The following is a 19,847-nucleotide window of genomic DNA, read 5'->3' as shown; positions in this document are numbered from 1 at the left end:
TACTCCAGCAAACTACATTAATTGAGCCTGCTTCATCGCACTAGCCTCCTGGCATACCTACAAGCATAAATTATGTTTTACCCAACTCCTGAATTCTTTCCACACAGGAAAGATGAGAATGACCCTCATCACCTTTGACAGGCCTTGATCTCCCAGTAATCAGCTGCTTTTCTTCTGCTAATTGTGTCTCTCCTACCCCTGTTTCAGGGGTGTACTTGGTAGCTGTGTTGGTCTGAGACAAAAAGACATACAACAAACTAGAACTCTTGGTTCCAAAATGATACTTTTTATTAGACCAACTGGAAAATGGCAAGAAAACTGTCCTTTTCTGCAAGCTTTCGGGATCAAAGTCCCTTCGTCAGGCTCTGGGAAAAGTGTAGATGGTACAAGATGGTAAAATTCCTCATAGGCAGGAAATAAACTTCATTTTTGCACAGAGGGAGCTGAAGATGGAAGGCTGTCCCTCTGGGTCCATGAGAGTGTCTTTGTGAGCTGTGTTGAGTAGCTCTTTGATGTGTTGATCAGGTAGAATTCCTTCCCTGGAGGTGTCAGATGGCAGGCAGGGAGGTAACAAAACTTCCATGTTGTTCTGAATGAAGTTTAAAATCCACAATTGGCTAAAATTTGGCATCTTTCATGTTTCAGGGGTATACTTGGTAGCCCTTTTGGTCTGAGACAAAAAGGCATACAAAAAACTGCTACCCCTGAGAATTTTCTCACCCCCTTCCTGCTGAGTTTCCCTGTGCTGTGCCAGACTTCCCGTGATCACTCAGAGACTTCAGGAAGAACATCTTACATTCAAAAGCTTATATAACTTTATCCCAGCTACACATTTTGTCCAATAAAGATATCACCCTAAGAAATCCTTGCCTCCCACATAATTTCTGGACCATCACAGCTACAATATCGCTTTCTTACTCTAAGGTATTTATTAAGCATGATTAAATGTCTAAATAATTTGTTGTATTCATAATGCTAGAAATAGGTTTTAAACATAATTGAGACACCACAGGTGTGGAGGACCAGTTTAGAGAATGCTTGATAAATGACAGACAAGTGTAAGACAAGCAGCCAAAATAAGGCACTTAAGAGTAGTTAAATACACCAGAAAAGATGCGATAACAGAGCGGACAGAATGGTGGGGTGAGGTCAGCAGCGCTGATCTCGCCTCCCCTCCCCTCCTGTTCCCTGCAGGTGGCCATGTTGGAGGGGGGGGGGGGGCAGGCCAAGGGAGCTGGCCTGGCGCCCCCACTTGCTTCTTGGAGGTGGTGGTAGTGGCGCGGAGGGGAGCAGAGTTGGGACGCTGCAGGTGGTGGGCAGGCCACCAGTGCTGGCCTTGGCCCGTTCCTCCCGCCTTCCATCATTGCCACCTGCAGGGCCAATGTGGTGGCGGTGGGGGAGGACTGGGCCCGATGTGGGGGAGGGTTTGGAACAGGCATGCGGCGGTGGCAGGGGTGGGCACAGTAGGCCCGGCCTGAAGCGGCGGTGGTGGGGGGAGGGGAGGAGCAGTCTTGGGCCTAATGTGGGGTGGGGGCAGGAGGAGCTGGCCCACCACAGCGGGCTAGGAAGCGAGGAAGCAGGCCTGGGTGGGGTGCAGATATAGGGCTCTGTCCCTGCCTGCTCCCCCTCCCCTTTCATTCTTGATGGGCAATTGGCTAGTATTCTCACTAAAATTGATAAAAATACCAATCTGAAGATATTCATTTATTATGCAAAAATTAATTAAAATGGGTGTACTTTGAATAGGAAAAATTTAAAATATTTTTAAATGGTAACTGTAGCAGAGCACTGTTGGTGCCTGCCCCTTTAAGGTCTGGGTCAGGCATCCCGGCCTGATGGTGGCTGCCATTTTGAGAACCTGGTATATAAAGGCTGCAGTCTGATGCTCCCAGCTGAGGTAGAAACATTGCCTAGCTGAGCTGCAGCAGGAACAACCCAGGAGGCAAGGGCAAGAGCTTATGGGGATGGCTAGGAGGCTTTTGGTCCTAGGCATGACCAAAAACTGCACCCTGCTAGTGGGGCTAGGAGCAGGAGCTCCAGTGCCGGGCAAGGCAGAAAATAAAGAAGGAAGCTGGAAAAACCCCGGGACCAGTAGCCTCCAAGGAGAAGGGGGAAACGCTGGTCCTCCTTACAGCATCCAAACAGGTGGGACGGTGGAGGGACCCAGGGTGCGCGAAGAGATGCCGCAGGGGGAGGGACAACATTGTGAAGGCCCAGAGAGAGGGCTGCAGGGTCGTGGAATTCCAGAGAGAGAGGGTGACAATACCGAAGGGCCCAGAGAGAGGGTGACGATGTTGGAAGGCCCCGAGGGAGGGCCACCATAGCCAGGGCGGTAGGGACCAAGCCGCAGAGCTAGGCGAGCCAGAAAGGACCCTATCGGTCAAATAGGAGCACGGAAGGGCTATCTTGGGTCCACAAGGAGGCACGGTGTTGGTGGTGGTTTTCTTGCGTTTCTTGGTTGTTTTTTTTTCCTCTTTGGCTAGAGAGAGTATTTTGTGTTTCCCTGTACTGGAAGGGGTTGAGGAAGGGTGAGGTAAGAAAAGTGGGAAGAGGAGCCAAGCACTTGTTGTTTGAGAGAAGTTCGTGGAGTACAAGATTGGCTGCAGAATCAACAGTGACCCGCCAGGCTGGGTACAGGGCGAGGCAGAGGGGAGGTGGAGCCTCGTGGAAGACCGCCGAAGGAGCAGGTGGCTAACGAGGGTAACCACGCAGTACTAAGCCTCCCCGACTGAAGGAGATTCAAAGTCATGGCAGGAGAGAAGGGGGCGATCTGCGTCGCGTGTGAAGACCTCCCCGTAAGACCACCTGCGACGGCAGGGCGGATCCCGGTGAGCACTCGAACTAGAGAAGCACGGAACAAGATGTTATAGGCCAGGCGAGTGCACATTTATAACTCCGACAATATAAGACCTGAAACTGAGAGAAAGTATGGAGTTACCCAAAGGAAGACTGCAGAGGAAGAAAAGGAATGGGATTTGAACAGCCCTTTGCAAGAGAATAAGGGAAGAGGAAGGCACATCAAAAAAATGCTGAAACAGTGAGGAGAGAACTAGGAAGGAATTGGGCAGGGTGGATTTAAATCAAATCAAATTGATTTAAATCACGATTTAAATCAGTTTAAATCACTGGCCAGGAAGCCTCAATTACATTTTTTTTGGTACAAAAAGTGCAGTCTTGTTGTTTGCTATCCCTTATTCATTTAACTTCTTGAAACACTGCACTTTTAGAGAAAGGTAAGAGCTTGACTGCGTGTACACAGCTTGCAGAGAGACAATCGGGATGATGGGTGGGTAGTCAGGTCTGTTCTCTCTCATCTCCATTTACTGCTGTTAACAAGGGTGTTATCTCTGGAGACAATGAACTCTCCCTGTGCCTGAAGAAAGGTGTTTGTACCCAAAAACTTGCAAATAACATTTTTATCAACTATTTAGTTGGTCTAATAAAAGATATCATATCTATCCAAAGAACCTTGTCTGCCTATGATCTCTGGAGAGACAAATCCACAGTTTGAGAACTGAAACTAAGCATCACAGAGATGCTTAATGGAATCTTTTAGACTGAGCACTGAGTCCCTTTGGGTAGAGTGGTTTTCTTTAATCTTTACTAATCTATAGAGGAGCCTCTGGGAGCCACATAAAACTGGGCCCCTAATATAGTGCATAAAAGGTTATGTGAATATATTGTCTCAAATAGTATATAATTAGTAGTTATAATCCCTATCCCATTATGATATCTTTGAGCTTTAACATATTTTAAATTAAAACTATATTTATGTTTATTTTTAAAATCATCTTAAAAAAAAGATTAAATAAAAATCTGATTTAAATAAAACATTTATGTTTTTATTTTTATTTTTTTTAATTTGTTGATTTTTATCCACCCTGGAAGCAGGTAAAGTGTGGTTTTACAAAATCAAGAGAACAAAAGATGTCAAGCAGAAGAGCATAACCAAGTTGTGGAGGGATAAGAAATATAGCATATTTATAGCATGAACACAGCATGTTGAGACTTGGCCAAGAAAAATCATGAGAAACCTTGGGTGAGAATGAATTAGGTGTCCTTGAGAGGGTGGAAACCAGAACAGCAATAATTATGAAGAAAGAATCGAAGGCAATGGTTGTAAAGAGCTGGGTATTAAAAACTGGACTGAAGAGGAAGAGTGGTGGAGCAGTATTTTTTGTAGTCTGATTTAGCTTGTAACTAACTAGGTGAGACAAAGTATCAAAAATACAGAAAAGCTGCAGATTTTTATTATGCAGTTACAATGTGTTCATTCATTGCTAGTTCTAGCATGTTCTCCTCAGTATGGAGTAAACCCGATTTTGAAGCCCAGGGGTGTGTGCTGCTTTATGCAATACTTCAATAACAGGAAAATAAAATGAAGTTAGTATCTTCTTTGCATATAAAAGGTGCAACATCACAGGGAGTACTACAGAGAATCTGAAGGGCTCTGAAGGATTCCCATGATGATAGAAGTCTTTTAGGGCATAAATTGGCCTCTGTCATCTTCGTTCATTATCTTGAATGCCCGAGTGTCTAATTTTTTGTGCTTCTATAACTGTGTTTCTATAACTTAACTCTTTGTTGAGGATGGCTTATTGGCCTATCCCTCAGTGCCCAAACCAAAGGGCCAACAGATTGCTTCTCAGCTGGTCCTTGACTTTTGACCTGTCTGGCTTGGGTGGTCCTACCCAAAATTAAAAGTCCTCTTGCCATAGTTTGGAGTAATTAGAAAACTTGAGATCTTTCACTGCCTCAGGATGTAGTCTCTATAAAACTAACTAAAGAGGTGAGGTGTATCGGAGCACATTATGCAAACCTCGTAACTTCATTGTTGCTGTGTTCAGGCAGCAATGTAGGCTTTGAAATGTCAGTAACTGTTCCACATGTCTCATAGGTAATCGAATTAATAAGGTATAGTCATTCAATACTATTTAATTCAATGCACCTTACACTTCACTTGGAATCCATACCAGAGCAGGATTAGGCAGTTGCTCATACCATTCAGGATAGCCCTCTGCCAATGCAAATGTAGCCCATGGCACTGGGGGAGCCTGTGACAGTGCAGTGAGGGAGCTAAGGTGGGGTCAGCCCACATGCTTATTTAGAAATTTAAATATCCTGGAAATTCTCATTGGAGTGAAGCTGCAATAAACAACATATTGATTAAAATATCTGGTACATGCTAGTATCTGGAACATGCTGGCTGAACATCCTTATTAGATGTTCCTGTCAAGTTATGCATTGCATTGGACATAGGCAGTATATTCAGACTGGATGCTAGGTGTGATCCGGATTCAAACTAGGTAGAAAATTCTTGGTGGAGAGTCACTGACAAGGTGAGCCTAGTATCTTGTTGATTAGCACTGTTGGACATGTACATTTTAGAGTAGTGTGAATGAGTGTCTGCAAATTAGTGTAGTCTGGAAACAAATAGCAGCCCTGATTCTTTTATTAGAAGCTCATGTGCTCCTGCATGTTATCGCATTGAATTTAATGGAGCACCAACCAGAAACAAAGGTTAGTTTGCTTGAATCCAATTGCTGGATAAATCAGTTGATGGCTCACAAAAGCTGTGTTTTAGGAGAATACTAAAAAGTTACTGAATCAAAATCTCCAAATTTAGGAAATGACAGAATTTAAATTGCCCACTGAAGGTTTAGTTCTTCTCTTTAGAAAATTATTGTGATGGGTTTAGCTGAGTAATTACATATACTTAGCTTTTAAGGTAGAATCCCATGCACTACTATAGGCTTGGGACCAACTGGCTAAGCAGCAGCTCTGTAGAAAAGGACACGGGGGTTACAGGGGACATTTAGCTGATTATGAGTCAACAGTTTGCCTGTGTTGCCAAGAAGGCTAACAGCATACTGAATTAGTAGGACGGTTGCCAGCAGATCAAGAGAAGTAATTATTCTGTTCTATTTGGCACTGATGAGGCCACACCTGGAGCAGTATGTCCAGTTTTGGCCCCCCACTACAGAAAGTATGTGGACAAGTTGGAGAGACTCCAGCATGGAAGGCAATGAAAATGGTTAGGGGCCTGGGGCACATGACTTCTGAGAAGAAACTGGGGGAGCTGTTTTTATTTACTCTGCAGAAGAGAAGACTGAGGGTGGGGTTGGGATTTAGTAACAACCTTCAGCAAATTGAAGGGTGGTTTCCAAAGAGGATGGAGCTGACTGTTCTTAGTGGTGGTAGATTACAGAACAATGAGCAATGGTCTCAAGCTGAAGCATGAGAAGTTTAGGTTAGATATTAGGAAAAACTCTCTCACCAGGAGGGTGGTGAAACACTGGAATGGGTTACCTAGAGAAAAGTGGTGGAATCTCCATCCTTGGAAGTTTTTAAGGTCTGACTCAACAAAGCCCTGGCTAGAATGATTTAGTTGGGGATGGTCCTGGTTTAAGCAGAGTGGGGGGTGGATTAGATGACCTTCTGAGATCCCTTCCAACCCTAATTTTCTTTGATTCTATGTTTTTATATGCAATTTAATATCTTATCAAGAACACATATCAAGGACAATAAAAAGTCCTTTTTCAGGTATGTGGGGAGTTGGAAGAAAAGCAAGGATAACATTGGACCCCTGCAAAACCAAATGGGACAACTGACAACTGACACCCAGGAAAAAGCCAACATGCTTAATGGGTACTTTGTGTCAGTTTTTCACCAGCCCAAAAGGACTGCCCTCCCTAACATGATGCAGGACGGCCAGGGTGAGGGTGAATTTATACCTAGCATTGGTGTAGACCTGGTAAAGGAACATGCTTAGAGGCTGGACATCTTCAAGTCAGCTGGTCTTCACAGACTGCACCCCAAAGTACTTAAGGAGCTGGCAGGTGTCATAGCCGAGTCACTGGCAAGGATATTCGAAAACTCGTGGCACTCAGGTGAAGTACCCGAAGCTTGGAAGAAGGCCAATGTGGTGCCTATCTTCAAGAAAGGGAGGAAAGTAGATCAGGGGAACTACAGGCCAATCAACTTGACTTCAATCCCTGGAAGGATTCTGGAAAAAATTGTCAAAGAGACCATCCTAGACAAGCTGGCTGATGGCAACATCCTGCGGGACAGCCAGCACGGGTGGGTTGCAGGTAGGTCTTGTCTGGTCATAGAAAGAGATGAGATTGGTCAGGTCACACATCACCTGGACAAGGAAGAGATTGACGTCATATATCCAAACTTTAAAAAAGCCTTTGATCTGGTATCCCACGATCTCCTCTTGGAAAAATTGGCCAACTGTGGCCTTGGCTACATCACAGTCCGCTGGCTGGGGAATAGACTGCTGCCAGAGGTGGTTCAAGCACCTACTTTGCATGTCTTCAAGAGACATTTGGATGTTTATCTTGCTGGGATCCTATGACCCCAGTTGACTTCCTGCCCCTGGAGCAGGGAGCTGGACTTGAAGATCTTCCGAGGTCCCTTCCAGCCCTAAAGTCTATGAAAACTATGAAATCTATGAATTGGCTCTGAGGTCAGACCCAGAAAGTGGTAGTCGATGTAAGCGAATCGTTATGGCACTCCGTGACCAGTGGTGTCCCCCAAGGCTCCATCCTTGGACCTGTTCTCTTTAATGTCTTTGTTAACAATGTGGACACTGGTGTCAGAAGTGGACTGGCCAAGTTTGATGATGACACTAAACTTTGGGGTACAGCTTCCATACCTGAGGATAGGCTGGTGATCCAAGCTGACCTGGATAGGCTTAGCAAGTGGGCAGATATAAACCTGATGTCATTCAATATGGAAAAATTCAAGGTACTCCACCTCGGGGGGGAGAGGCAGATGACACCCACAGCATGCTTATAGGCTTGACAGTGTTACACTTGCTAGCACCACGGCCAAAAGGGACTTGGGGGGTCATGATTAACCACAAGATGAACATGAGCCACCAATGCAATGTCGTAGCTGGTAAAGTGAACAAAACTCTGGTTTGCATCCATAGATGCTTCTCAAGTAAATCTCAGGATGTCATCTTCCCACTGTACTTGGCCTTGGTGAGACTGTAGCTGGAGTACTGCATCCAATTCTGGGCTCCACAGTTTAAAAAGGATGTGGAGAAGCATGAGAGAGTCCAGAGTAGAGCCACGCACATGATCAGAGGGCAAGAGAACAGGCCTTATGAGAGGCTGAGATCCATGACTCTTCAGCCTGGAAAAGTGCAGGCTCAGGGGTGACCTGGTGGCAGCTTATAAATATATAAGAGGTGTGCATCAGGATCTGGGCGAACGCCTGTTCACCAAAGTGCCCCAAGGGATGACAAGGTCAAATGATCACAAACTCCTCCAAGACCATTTTAGGCTGGACGTAAGGAAAAACTTCTTTATGTTCCGAGTCCCCAAGGCCTGGAATAGACTCCCTCCAGAGGTGATGGAAGCACGTACTCTGGACTCTTTCAAGAAATGTTTGGACACTTATCTCGCTGGGATCCTTTGACCCCAGCTGACTTCCTGTCTCTGGGGCAGGGGACTGGACTCTATGATCTTCCAAGGTCCCTTCCAGCCCTAATGTCTATGAAATCTTGTCTTAGCACTCAGAGGCCCCAGTCAGGATTAGAGTTAATTGTGTTAGATGCTACATAAATACACAGGAGATAGTTCCTACACTTCACATAAATAGATACTAAACTAATAAGGATACATTGGGAAACTGTAAAACCTATTTTTTGCCAAGAGGATTGGTTTAAATGTGCTATAACTTTATTAATAGGTAGCAATTACATAAAACAAAACAAACATTGCCAAGGTAAACATATCAATTCTAAGGTCTACATATATTTATATAAATATGGAACACTATAGACATAATACATTCCATCACCTCAGTTACCATACTTTACATTTTATTCATTAAATAATTTTAATGTACACCATACTAGCAGAAAAAATATCTGCTAATAAAAACTGTAATTAAATTAATAAACAGCACTTGTGTTTCTTTTATATATATATATCTCCTACAATATTGGTGTTATTTCAGAACACCAGAAGGCAAATGTAATGAGCGATGTCAGGCAGTAATGACATTACATAGATATGTTTTGGAGTTTACATGCTTAAAATCTATTAATTATGGGCAAGACAAAGCACAACAACTTCAGTCTTGGCTGACATACCAGGAACTGAATTGGGAAATTCCCCAGGAGAATAAATATATGGGGGGCAGAAGCAGTAATTACCCAAGGTTGACATTTCACTGGGAGCTGCTGAACAGCCCGCGCCCCCCAAAAACACACCTCCTGAGACAGGGCACTGTTTCCTCAAGATATACCATCTGTTTTTAATAACAGGTTAGACAAACACTTAGAATGGTTAAGCCAGGGAGCTGGACTAGACAGTACTCTGAGGTCACTTCCAGCCCTACTTTTTCTGATTCTATGAAGCAAGACAATGCCCCAATAGATAGGGGTGTTCTATGCCTCTTGCAACTCCAGGCTAAAGTCATGAGCTATTGCACATTAAGCTAAAGGGCCAACAAAGGAAAACTCTGTATTTTACTTAGGTTCCCTCTCTAACAAGAGCCACTTCGTAGAGCTTGGGATGTTATGGAAGCTCTCGGAATTACTGCCCCCAGTGACTCTTTGTATTAAGCTGATTCTGAGTTCAATATGAGTATCTTCATTTAATACAGTACTACTTAGAAGCCCCTATCAGTATCTGTATCCTCTCATGTTAGGGCCTGTACTAACACACAGAAACACAGACCTGGAACCAGAACTCCCACTTAACTCCCATTTGATTAAAACACCTACATTCATTTGAAGATGTAGGCCGTGGTCCCTACCCCAAAGACTTTTTACAACGTAAACCAGCAAGTGATATGAGAAAAACTGGAGATGCATAATCAAATCTACTTTTGCAACGTTATGAAGTGCCGACAGATTCTCGTACTAGCCAACATTAATCCAATGATTTCTTCAGGCTTTGTAGCAGCAGTGTAGGAGGCAACGGCAACTGTAATTAGCTGTTGAGTAATACAAGACACTCCCCTTCCTGCCACAAAGCCTGAGAACTCTAGTTTCTGCCATATGCCTCCCACCTGTTGGTATAATTTCATTTCAACAAACTTGCACTCACCGAGGGACTTGGATCACTCTACATCCTTGATAGAGTATGTTTGCTAAAGAATAAGTAGACATGTAGGGCCAGATCCTACACTGCCTGTTAGACAGCAAGTAGATGTTTGTGCCAAAGACTGATTTTATTTCACCTAGCTAAAGTACTGACATCTGTCTGAAACACCATTAATTCATCTTTAAGATTAAGTCAAAAAATCAATGAGCAGAATCCTCCCACTTTCAGCATTAATGTTACGTCCGAGACTTAATCAGGGTGGGTTAGGATTGTACTTTACCACTTCAGCCCACACGCATGAAATGTGAAAAATTATCTGACCCATAGGCAGAATAGCTTTTTATTACTGTAAGTGCATTTTATATGGCAATGTGACTATTGACACTTACATGACCTGAACTAAATCCCATCCAAGTCCATAGAAATCATCGACTTAAGTGAGATTTAGGTCAGACCCTGAAGAATTACTTTCAGGTGGCCTGTTGGATTATGTCTTTACTATACGCTGCAGTGTACTACAAAGATACATACCCAAGACAACTTCAAATGAGGTAGCTCCAGCAGTGGAAACAGCATGGAAGTCAAGTTTGCTTATCTGCCCTACTTTTCAGACCAAAGATTACTTTGGTGAATATCCGTCATAGATGTTTTGTGTTGTTCAAAAACTTGTTTTTTCAGACTCATACTTATTTTCTAACAATAAGAACCAGCTTTAAAATTGAACATTCATTATTTTTTGGGCTACTAATGTAGTTACAGCCTTACCAAAATCACCTCCTTTCATTTTGATTAGAATTTTTCACTAATTTCAATAAAATTGTTTTCAAATTTATTAAATTAGAGCTGACTAAGGACAATACTCACAATGCCAGGGAAGCTCAGGGTCTGTTGTAATACAGACAGATGTTACCTTGCAAGGTGCCGAGTACTTTTGAAATTGGTGGAAACTTGAAAGCTCTCACTGGTTTTTCAGCTCTTGCTGCCTGGTAAATAAAAAGCCAAGAATATTTTTTTTTAATAGAGGTGGGTTTTTTATGCAATATTATCTATGTTGCAACATAAAAGTGAATAACATTGCATTCTGCCAACTCAGTTATCTTATTCTTGTTTGGACATGTTCCTGGTTTTCATCTTAATAGTACATTTGTAACAAGGAAGATCAATTTAATATACTGATTTTAATCTTTGCTAGTGCCTGTGAGAACTTACTGCAAAACTGTTCTACTGGAGTTAAAGGTATTGAATAATTTTCCCCCTCAGATGTAGCAAAATAAAAAGGTTTGTGATCTGTGGACTGGACAGATCTGAAGAACCCAGAGGAAATTTGCTCCATGGCTTAGAGGTGTGGTTTGATTTTTAAAACTGGAAAACAAACAAACAAAATACTATTCATTTAATTGTCATTGTAAGTTTCTTTCCAAACAGAATTGCAAGAAATTAAATACTACTACTACTACTACTATGGAGCCTCACATCCTTTGGCTTCTTTGCTATGTAAAATCTGAATAGTTTTAAGTATATCAAATGTACCATATCTCCCTCACCTGGCTTTACTACAAGCAGTCCTGAGAGCTTCATAACATGGAAGCTTCAAACACTTGGTAGACGTTATACTTAAAGAGGCAATTAGTTTTAAATAGTAAGGCAATTGTGTCTTAAATAGTAACCTGGCCACACATTCAGGAACTAATGACACTGCAGAAAGGGAAACCAACTACAAAATTACTACACAGATGTGTAATATTTTTGTTACCGATTTCCATTGAGCCTTAAATTGAATGTGTGGCAGAACTTCAATGGAGTCTCCAACCATCCTGGTGTGGTCCCCAGCAGCTGACCACTAGCAGCTGATTGTCAGCTGGTTCTGGGACCACAGCAGGGATTGAACTGGCCCCAGTACAGTCTCTAGAGCTGGCTGATAATCAGCTGATCATCCACTAGCTCCTGGGACTGCACCAGGGCTGTCTGTACCAGAATCCGTTCACAGTATTCCGAGTACCTACCTGTGCATGCCCCAGTGTACCTGTTAAAGTATATAGGCTGTTTATAATGGTGGGTTGCCAGAGCTGCAGTCTTCACCAAGGGTATATAATAGTGAGGGGTCCTATAATTAAGCATAAGCTCACTTCTCATAGGAGACTGTACAAAGGAATACTTCCATCAAGAGTTGATGGCATGTTTTTCCGACATCAACCACAATAAAACTTGTCAGAAAATGTCAGTTTATTTTGTAGAAAATATTATGAGTTCAACAAACTTCTGAATTCCTGGGGGCCTACCTCTTCTTGCTACAATGACCTCCAGAGGTACCTTCCAGTCACACTTTTCTATGATTCTATGATCATCATCAGAGAAACTGACAAGATAATCATATTACTGAGAAGCTGCAGTCTGAGGAATTTCTGGTATGCAGGAAAAAACAATACTAAAAAAGTCCAAAACCAAATCCATCTGCCCAGCTTTTTGTTAACTCTACTTAGAACTCAAATGAGGAAAAAAGAGTATTATCATTAAGGTATCCTTCACTGTAGAAGTACCTGTAGTGAAATCAGTTCTTTTCAGGTAAATGGCATTCTTTCAGAACTGATGCAACTCTTCTTTTGTAATTTGATCTGAGGTTCCAAACTCTTACTTGTTCCCTGACTGTGGGCCAGAGAGAGGAGTCCAGTTGCATTTACACCATTCCCTTTCCTGCACTATCACTTTATACTGTTTAGGAATGTTAAGAAAATAGATGATGGGAGCGCTGAGAAAAATCCTATAGGGAAGTCCTTTCCTGGGGATCTAGGAAGAAGCCTTGTAACAGACTGTAATGTCATAGCACGAACTACTGTTCCCAGAAGGCTACTGGGCAAGAGAGGAAGTAGAGAACTGAGACTGCATGTGAAATAGCTCAGCAGTTGGAGGAAGGCAAGAGGCAGTGGAGACCTCAGCGTCACCAAGTAGCACAATTCCACAGTGACCCTGCAGAACAGCAGCAGCAACCCTGAGTGGGGAGAGGAGTTTCCCTCCAGTTTGCTAGGGGAGAGACTTTGTCACTTGCTGTTACTAGAGGCTGTACTGCCTTTAGGGAGGCACCACCTTTTGGGGTCCTTGCTCAGGACTGCTGCTGCTCAGGGCCACTTCTGCTCTGCCACTCAGGGGTTATTGCTGCAACTTCAAGGAGTGCCACTTGGGTCTGTGTCACTTGCTGCCTCTCGGGATCACTGCTTGCTGCCACACTAAAAGAGCTGCAGGTATCACTGCTGCTCAGTGGGGATTGCTACTGCCAGTTTAAGTGCACTTCTTGGGTCTCCACTGCCTCTCACCGTGCTCCAACTGCCAAGCTATTTTACAAGCAGTCCCAGCTCTCCTCCACTTCCTCTTCTCCAGCAGCCTTCTGGAACTGTAGTTCATTCTACAACATTACAGTTGAAGAGTGCATTTTCTTCCTTTCCAAACTTCTTCCCAGAAGTGCTCTTCAGAAGTGCCAGGTTGCAGGGAACCCCAAGGCACTTTAAAAGAGCCCTGTTCTCCAGCTCTTGAAGTGTCAGAACAAGGCAAAAATTTGCCAGGTTTGGGGGAACCCTGCCCTTGGGACAGGGCATGGGGAAGCCCAGGGTCTTTGTTGGGGAACCGGGGCTGTTCCCTGCCAGATCTTGGAGATCAGGCCCACGGCAGCTCTAATCATGTGATCATCAGGATTGGCAGGACTGACACAGACAGACATCTGCGCAGCTGGGTTCTGGGAAAGTTTATGCCCTGTCCCTAAAATAGTGTGACTTGCCATGCATATCTGACAAGGCATAACACAGTTCTGGGATGGCATGTAAAATTCCCTAACTGCACAACTGCCTTAACATCTGCCAGCAGCAACAGTCACTGTGTTGAAGAGCTTACAATCAATGAATACTGTAATCTCACACCCCCAAAAGTGACACTGACATTTTCCTTGAGCTGTGTATAAGACAAGATAGAACTGTGGCACTGGGTTAACAAAAATAAATCCTAATCAGAGTTACAGAAGCTCTGTGTTGTTAAATCAAGTTCTTACTTGAGGTCTTGAAGTATGTTGTGCTAGTCTTAAATTCTGTAGCTGGAACCTTAAGAGACTGCTTGGAAAATGTTTTCAGTAAACAGTTTTCAGCCCTGAGAGTTGCAGAGAAGTTTGAAAACATTAATTCAAACATGAAGGCAAAAAAAAATGAACAGAAAAATAAACCCATCCTTCATCTGCCTGAAAAGCATGACCTCTGAATGTTTGGTGTTTGTCATTTGTTTACAGAACTTTTTACCTTCCAAAATTGTGTTCCTGCTTGAATCCCGATTGACTCAGCTTCCTCTAACTTGTTCTGCTGGGCAGGAGAGGCCAGTCTTTAATCCAGAATATGTCTGAAATTCAGCCTCCTAATCTACAGATTACAAAACATCAGTACCAACTACCCTTCTGCTAACAGTCAGACTCTTCGGCAATATCAGAAGCCAAACCTTTCAGTCACTGCCTACTCCTATCTGTCTCAGACGGCTGGAGTCGACTTGAGGTGATCTACAAATTGCTCGGTTTTTGGGCGGGCTGGTGAATGGAGAGGCAGACAAAACGTATTGGTTGCAAAAAGGCTTTGCTTACGCCGCTAGTAGCCGCGACGCAGGTGGTCCAATCGCTTAAATAATTACACGAGTTGCTGCAGCTGGCAAAAACCCGGGCCAGCGAATCCATACACGAACCAGGCCGGCAGGAAAAAGGGGTTACGTCAAGGGATAGCGGTCGGCGACGGGGAGAAAAATCGATAGTTGATCAGGCTATTGATTTGCTCTGCCACGAGTCAGGAATTCTTTTAAGTCACTCTGCAGTGTGCTCAAAGTTCTCCAACTTGGGCGGAAGTCGCACAGAATTTTATACAGCTAACAAGCCAATCGCTAGCCGCCACGTAGGAATAATTTAGAATCGGCCAATGATAGGACACAAATTTGCGTACGAATGGCGGGAACTCTCTTGCACTGGAGTTTTCTGTTGCAACAGAAAACTTTTGCTGTGCACAGAGACTCTCATGTGGCGGGAAAAATTCCAGTGTGCCGAGGCACTTAAAATCATTGGGTTATGACATGCCCCCTTGCCGACAGCACAGCTGGAATTTTAGACACATGAACATGCCTCTAGTAAAGTTCGTTTAAGGACTCGTTGGTTTTGCGACACTTAAATAACAAATCTATATATATTAACAAATAACTTTATAGACCGGTCTCTAACAAACTATAAAATATAATAACTTGAACCTATGACAATAATTATTAATCATCAGCTGACTGGGAAACATCTACTTGAGACTCTTCCTCTATGTCAGTCGACAGAGTGTGGTCCTCAATGACATAGTTGCCACGGAACGTTCGCCTTCTTCCAGAACAGATAACTCCAACTAAAATGCTTAAAAATATTAGAAAGAAAGCTCCACCCGTTACACTACCGATAATGGTACCCCAATTGCCTTCCTGCATCGCTGTTAAGGTTAAGGCTGATGCCAAACTTGTAATGCTATTAGTTAAAGGATACCATGGAACCGTGGATGATTGTGTAGTAATAATAGAAGGATCTAATATATGGATAGTTTGTTGATCGCTTCTTTGACCAATGGAATTTGTCACCCTACAAATATAGGTTCCAGTGTACTCGTAGATTAATGGGCCGTTAAAATGTAGCGTATCACTCATGGACACTAAACCAGCAGGCCATTGTTCATCTAGCCTGGTCCAGGTGATTTTTTATAGGTGGCGGATTGGAATTAACATTGCACTTAAGCTGAACAGTTTTTCCGCCGAAAACCCAATGTCTGTCATAACCAGTTATTGATACTTCAGGGGCATATTGGATGTCTAGTACGCGAGAGTATCTTATTTCTTTGTTTAAAGCTGGGTGTTTCACAATACAAGTTATACGCCTTCCCCTCGCAAATTTAGTGGGAATGATCTTATATCGGCTTATAACTGTTACCATTCTATTTGGAAAGGAAATTGAATTATATTCCATTTTACCAAAGTCTCCTTCCCAACTTATATTTGCAGCGCGTTTCCCAGTGGCTGCTGTACAAATGGCTGCCACTGGCCACTTTCCATCATCTATTAGAGAATTTGGCCCTTTGGTAAAACTTACAGTGGGCTCAACAAGTACAGTTACAATTGTTAATGATTGTGTATTTCCCAATGGGAATGTAGTTACTTTGCATATATACTTTCCTTCATCATAGAAACTCCCATTATGCAGACTAATCGTTGCATCAATGGGTGAAGAACTTATAGACAACACCCTCCCGTGGTATTTTCTTTGAACCCCATATTCGGGATGATGCACAATAGTTTGTGCACTTTTATCATATATCTTTTCCCATGAAACTTGTATTATGGTTTCGTTCATGTTAATCATACATTTTAACGTGACATTCTTCCCCCAAACTGCTGTTATGTACGGATCAACAACAGGTCTAACTAATATACTGCAGCAGAAATGAGAGAGGAGCAGTGCCAGAGCGAGTTCTGGCCCGGCGGACATTCGCTGCCTCGGTGCCCCCTCCATAGCCGTTACTTCGTTGACTCGAAGGAACCGCAGTTGGGTGCTTGACGGATCTCACAATCAAGCGGCTGTAGATTACTGCTTTGTTGAGGACAGGCCTGTAAAGAAAGAAAACAACAACAAAACAAAACAAAAAGAGAATCGTAATTGAATTTACTATAAAGATACTAGGTGAACGTCGGAACAACGAGTCATTCAGTTGTGATGAACGATAATAGGGGGACGATCGGGCTTTTCCTCTAATAGGACAGATTAGGTATTAGGGTACTGTCCCGATCGTAGAACTATTCCCTTTGTGAACTTGTGGATGAGATTGGCGGGGGTGCGGTATTGAGACCCACACTAACTCATCTGGTTGGAATTTAGGTTCCCAAAGTAGAGGTTTTTTGACATTAGCTTCGTCCCATAACGTTTTGGTGGTGTTCAGTGAGATGAGAACTTCATGACTGAATTTAGTTCAGTTTTTAAACGTCCCTCTCCCTCTGAGACAAAGTTGTTCTTTGTATAGGCCTATGTGTCTTTCTACAACACCACTGGACTGCGGGTGGTACGGCAGATGGAGATGCCATGCTACATTGTGAAGACGAGCAAATTTGTCTAGAGCGTTAGAGTTAAAAGGGGGTCCCCCATCAGACTGAATCTCATGAGGAGGTTGCCAGGTGGCAAATACAGCAGTTAAAGCAGAAATAACAGCAGTGGCATTGCTTTTCCGTAAGGGAATGACTTGTAACTGTCTTGTTCCCAAGTCGACGACAAATAATCTTTTATTTGGCGGCTTAGACCCTGGGAGGGGTCCTAGCAGATCTACCTGCCAGACTTTTCCTGCCTGGAACTGCGAAGAGTCGAAAGCTCCGAGCTGATGTTTGGTTCGATGACACTTCTCCTTAGCACATCTCTCACAGGCCTGAGCTACCTTTTCCCAATCGCGCCGAACTCCATATCAGGCTGGCTCCTTAATGGTTTGGCGCCAATGTTGATGGCAAGCTCGCGGTCCCGGGTGACCCCAGTTTTCATGAAGCCATGTAAGGAACGGACTTACTTTAGTACCAGAGTTAGTGATAATAGGTAACACTACGTCGGTCCAAAGTGGATCTTCTAAGAGTTTATCGATGACCTCATGCACTGGGTCTGTGTCCGGACGGTGTGACTTAGTGTGCCTAACCAACGGGAGCCGTGCAAATTTAGTTAACGTTTTCCAGATGTCTTGCCAATCATCCAAATTTTCAGTGGGAAAGGCTGTACTAGTAAGAATCTTGTAAATGTACTGTGAATCGATTGCAATAATTGGAACGGGGAGCATATCGTCATGATGTGTCAGACAATGCTCCAGTACCTTGAGGAATCCTAACAATTCACATTTTGGGGCCGAATTGTCATCCAGGTAGGCTTGAAATATTTCCTTATCGTGACAAGCCTTGCAATAGTACCCATAACCTCCGCCATGTCGGGAGGTTCCATCTGAAACCATCCATGCCGGGGCAGAGGTTCCATACAGTGTAGGGACCTTTTCCTCATCTCCTGGGCTAGGATTGGGCGTCCTATCTTCAAACTTCCAGCAGTGCCAGTTGTAATGGTGGGTAAGCACCAACGTATTCCATGTTTTAGGCTCCCCCTGAAAATGTGGGTCGACTTTTTCCGCATCCAGCAAGGGTAATAATGTGGCACCGGGAGCACGTAGTGTCCCATGCCCCCTTGCTAATGGCTCTACTAGTTGTCCGGCTAGGAGGATTTTCCCTATAGCTCCATACCGGTGTTGTGCCACTTGAAGCGTCTTATGGGCAGTGTATACTAGCTCATCGCGAGGGTTGTGCATGACAGCCCACACATGGTTTGTGGTGAACCCAAGGGTTACAATTAATGGCTCGCCAAGATCAATTGCGTGGAGCTGTGTGTTTTTAACCGTGGCTAACAAACGAAGTAGGTTCCGCTGATCTCCTTCCGTCCAAGGTGTGGATTTTCGGGATTTGTCACGGATCTGTTGCTGTAATTTAGTAAGGGGCGCCAAATGACTGGGTTCAACATAATGCCGGTAACAGTTTAAGTGACCTAAAAGCTGTTGAAAGTGTCTCTTAGTAACAGGGAGGAATGTCCTTAATGGATCAATGTTAGGACCATCGTGTGAGATTCCATGTTGGATGGAACCAACATATCGGGTGCCGAGGAACATGATGTCATCTACAGGATGTAGGCATGACTTTTCCTCGTTGATCATCCATCCTTCACTCTGAAGGTGAGCAACTAGTTGGTTAACTATATTAATAACGACGGAACTATCACGACCCATGATAGCAATGTCATCGACATAACTCCAGATTCTTAATTCCTCCTCTGGGGGAAGAGAATGTGAGGCATGAAAATTCTTCAGGGTATTGTTCATGGCACCAGTAGCCAGTGATGGTGCGTTGCGATACCCCTGCGGGCAAACTGTCCATCTGTACATAGTGCCATCAATGCACATATTTAGTACTCCTTCAGGGTCAGTTATCAGAATTGAAAAGAACATGTTTTTCAAATCCAGTGTGACCCCGACCCACTTACTTTGCTGGAATTGAGCCATCTCGAACATGCATTGTGGTAGAGTAGAAGGATTAGGTTGTTGAAGTACTTGACATCTTTTGTTGACCTCCCTATAATCGACGACTAGCCGGGCTTTGTTGGGTTTTCCAGGTTTCGCGACTCCCCACCCCGGTGACAGGTAGGTGCTAGCAGTTACGGTTTTAATACAACCTCGTTGCTCGAGTCGCCGCAGGAGGTCAGTAAGGGACTTCTTTAGGGGATCCTTGGTTGGGATTGGTCGATACCGCCAGGCAGAGATGTTACGAAGCATTGGTTGATGCCAATCCTGTTCTGGGATAATAATGGGTAACACTTGTAGCACTTGTTCTTTAAGGTCAAGCGCCTTAATCCCCGGGATTCCTAGAATGTTGATGCCCCCTAACGGCCTCTAGAGCGTATCGATGACCTTGGACTAAGAATTTGACTTTTGTTGCGACTGTAATAGCGTTAAGTCCTTGTACCTTAATCGTTTTGGTGGTTTTCTGGTGGGGTATCGTTGAAGTACATTAACTTGAGCTCCAGTATCGAGGAGGAAGAGCACTCGTTGTTGGTCATCTGGATCAGCAGGGTCATAGACAGTAAGTTCGGTGTAAGGACGAGGGTCAGTGGGGTCAGGTTTGAGTTGGAGAAGGCCGTCGGCAGAGCCAACGGCCATTACTCGTTTTTTGGTTGGTCCCCAAATT

At 43.8% G+C, this 19,847-nt stretch overlaps 1 protein-coding gene across 1 annotated transcript; it reads right to left on the bottom strand.

The window, feature by feature from the left end:
* Positions 1–264: 264 nt before the first annotated feature.
* Positions 265–19,449, bottom strand: LOC132249614 (uncharacterized). The gene is made up of 2 exons (XM_059725153.1): positions 11,277–19,449; positions 265–11,050 (listed from the first exon to the last, which is right to left on the bottom strand). The coding sequence occupies exon 1, from the start codon at positions 19,433–19,435 to the stop codon at positions 17,549–17,551; it is 1,887 nt and encodes a 628-aa protein (XP_059581136.1). The 5' UTR covers positions 19,436–19,449; the 3' UTR covers positions 265–11,050; positions 11,277–17,548.
* Positions 19,450–19,847: the final 398 nt, after the last annotated feature.

The sequence above is a fragment of the Alligator mississippiensis genome, chromosome 3, assembly GCF_030867095.1.
Source record: "Alligator mississippiensis isolate rAllMis1 chromosome 3, rAllMis1, whole genome shotgun sequence".
Classification (NCBI taxonomy): domain Eukaryota; kingdom Metazoa; phylum Chordata; order Crocodylia; family Alligatoridae; genus Alligator; species Alligator mississippiensis.
The sequence above is the reverse complement of the archived record's forward strand: the minus strand, read 5'-3'. Positions and strand labels throughout refer to the sequence as shown.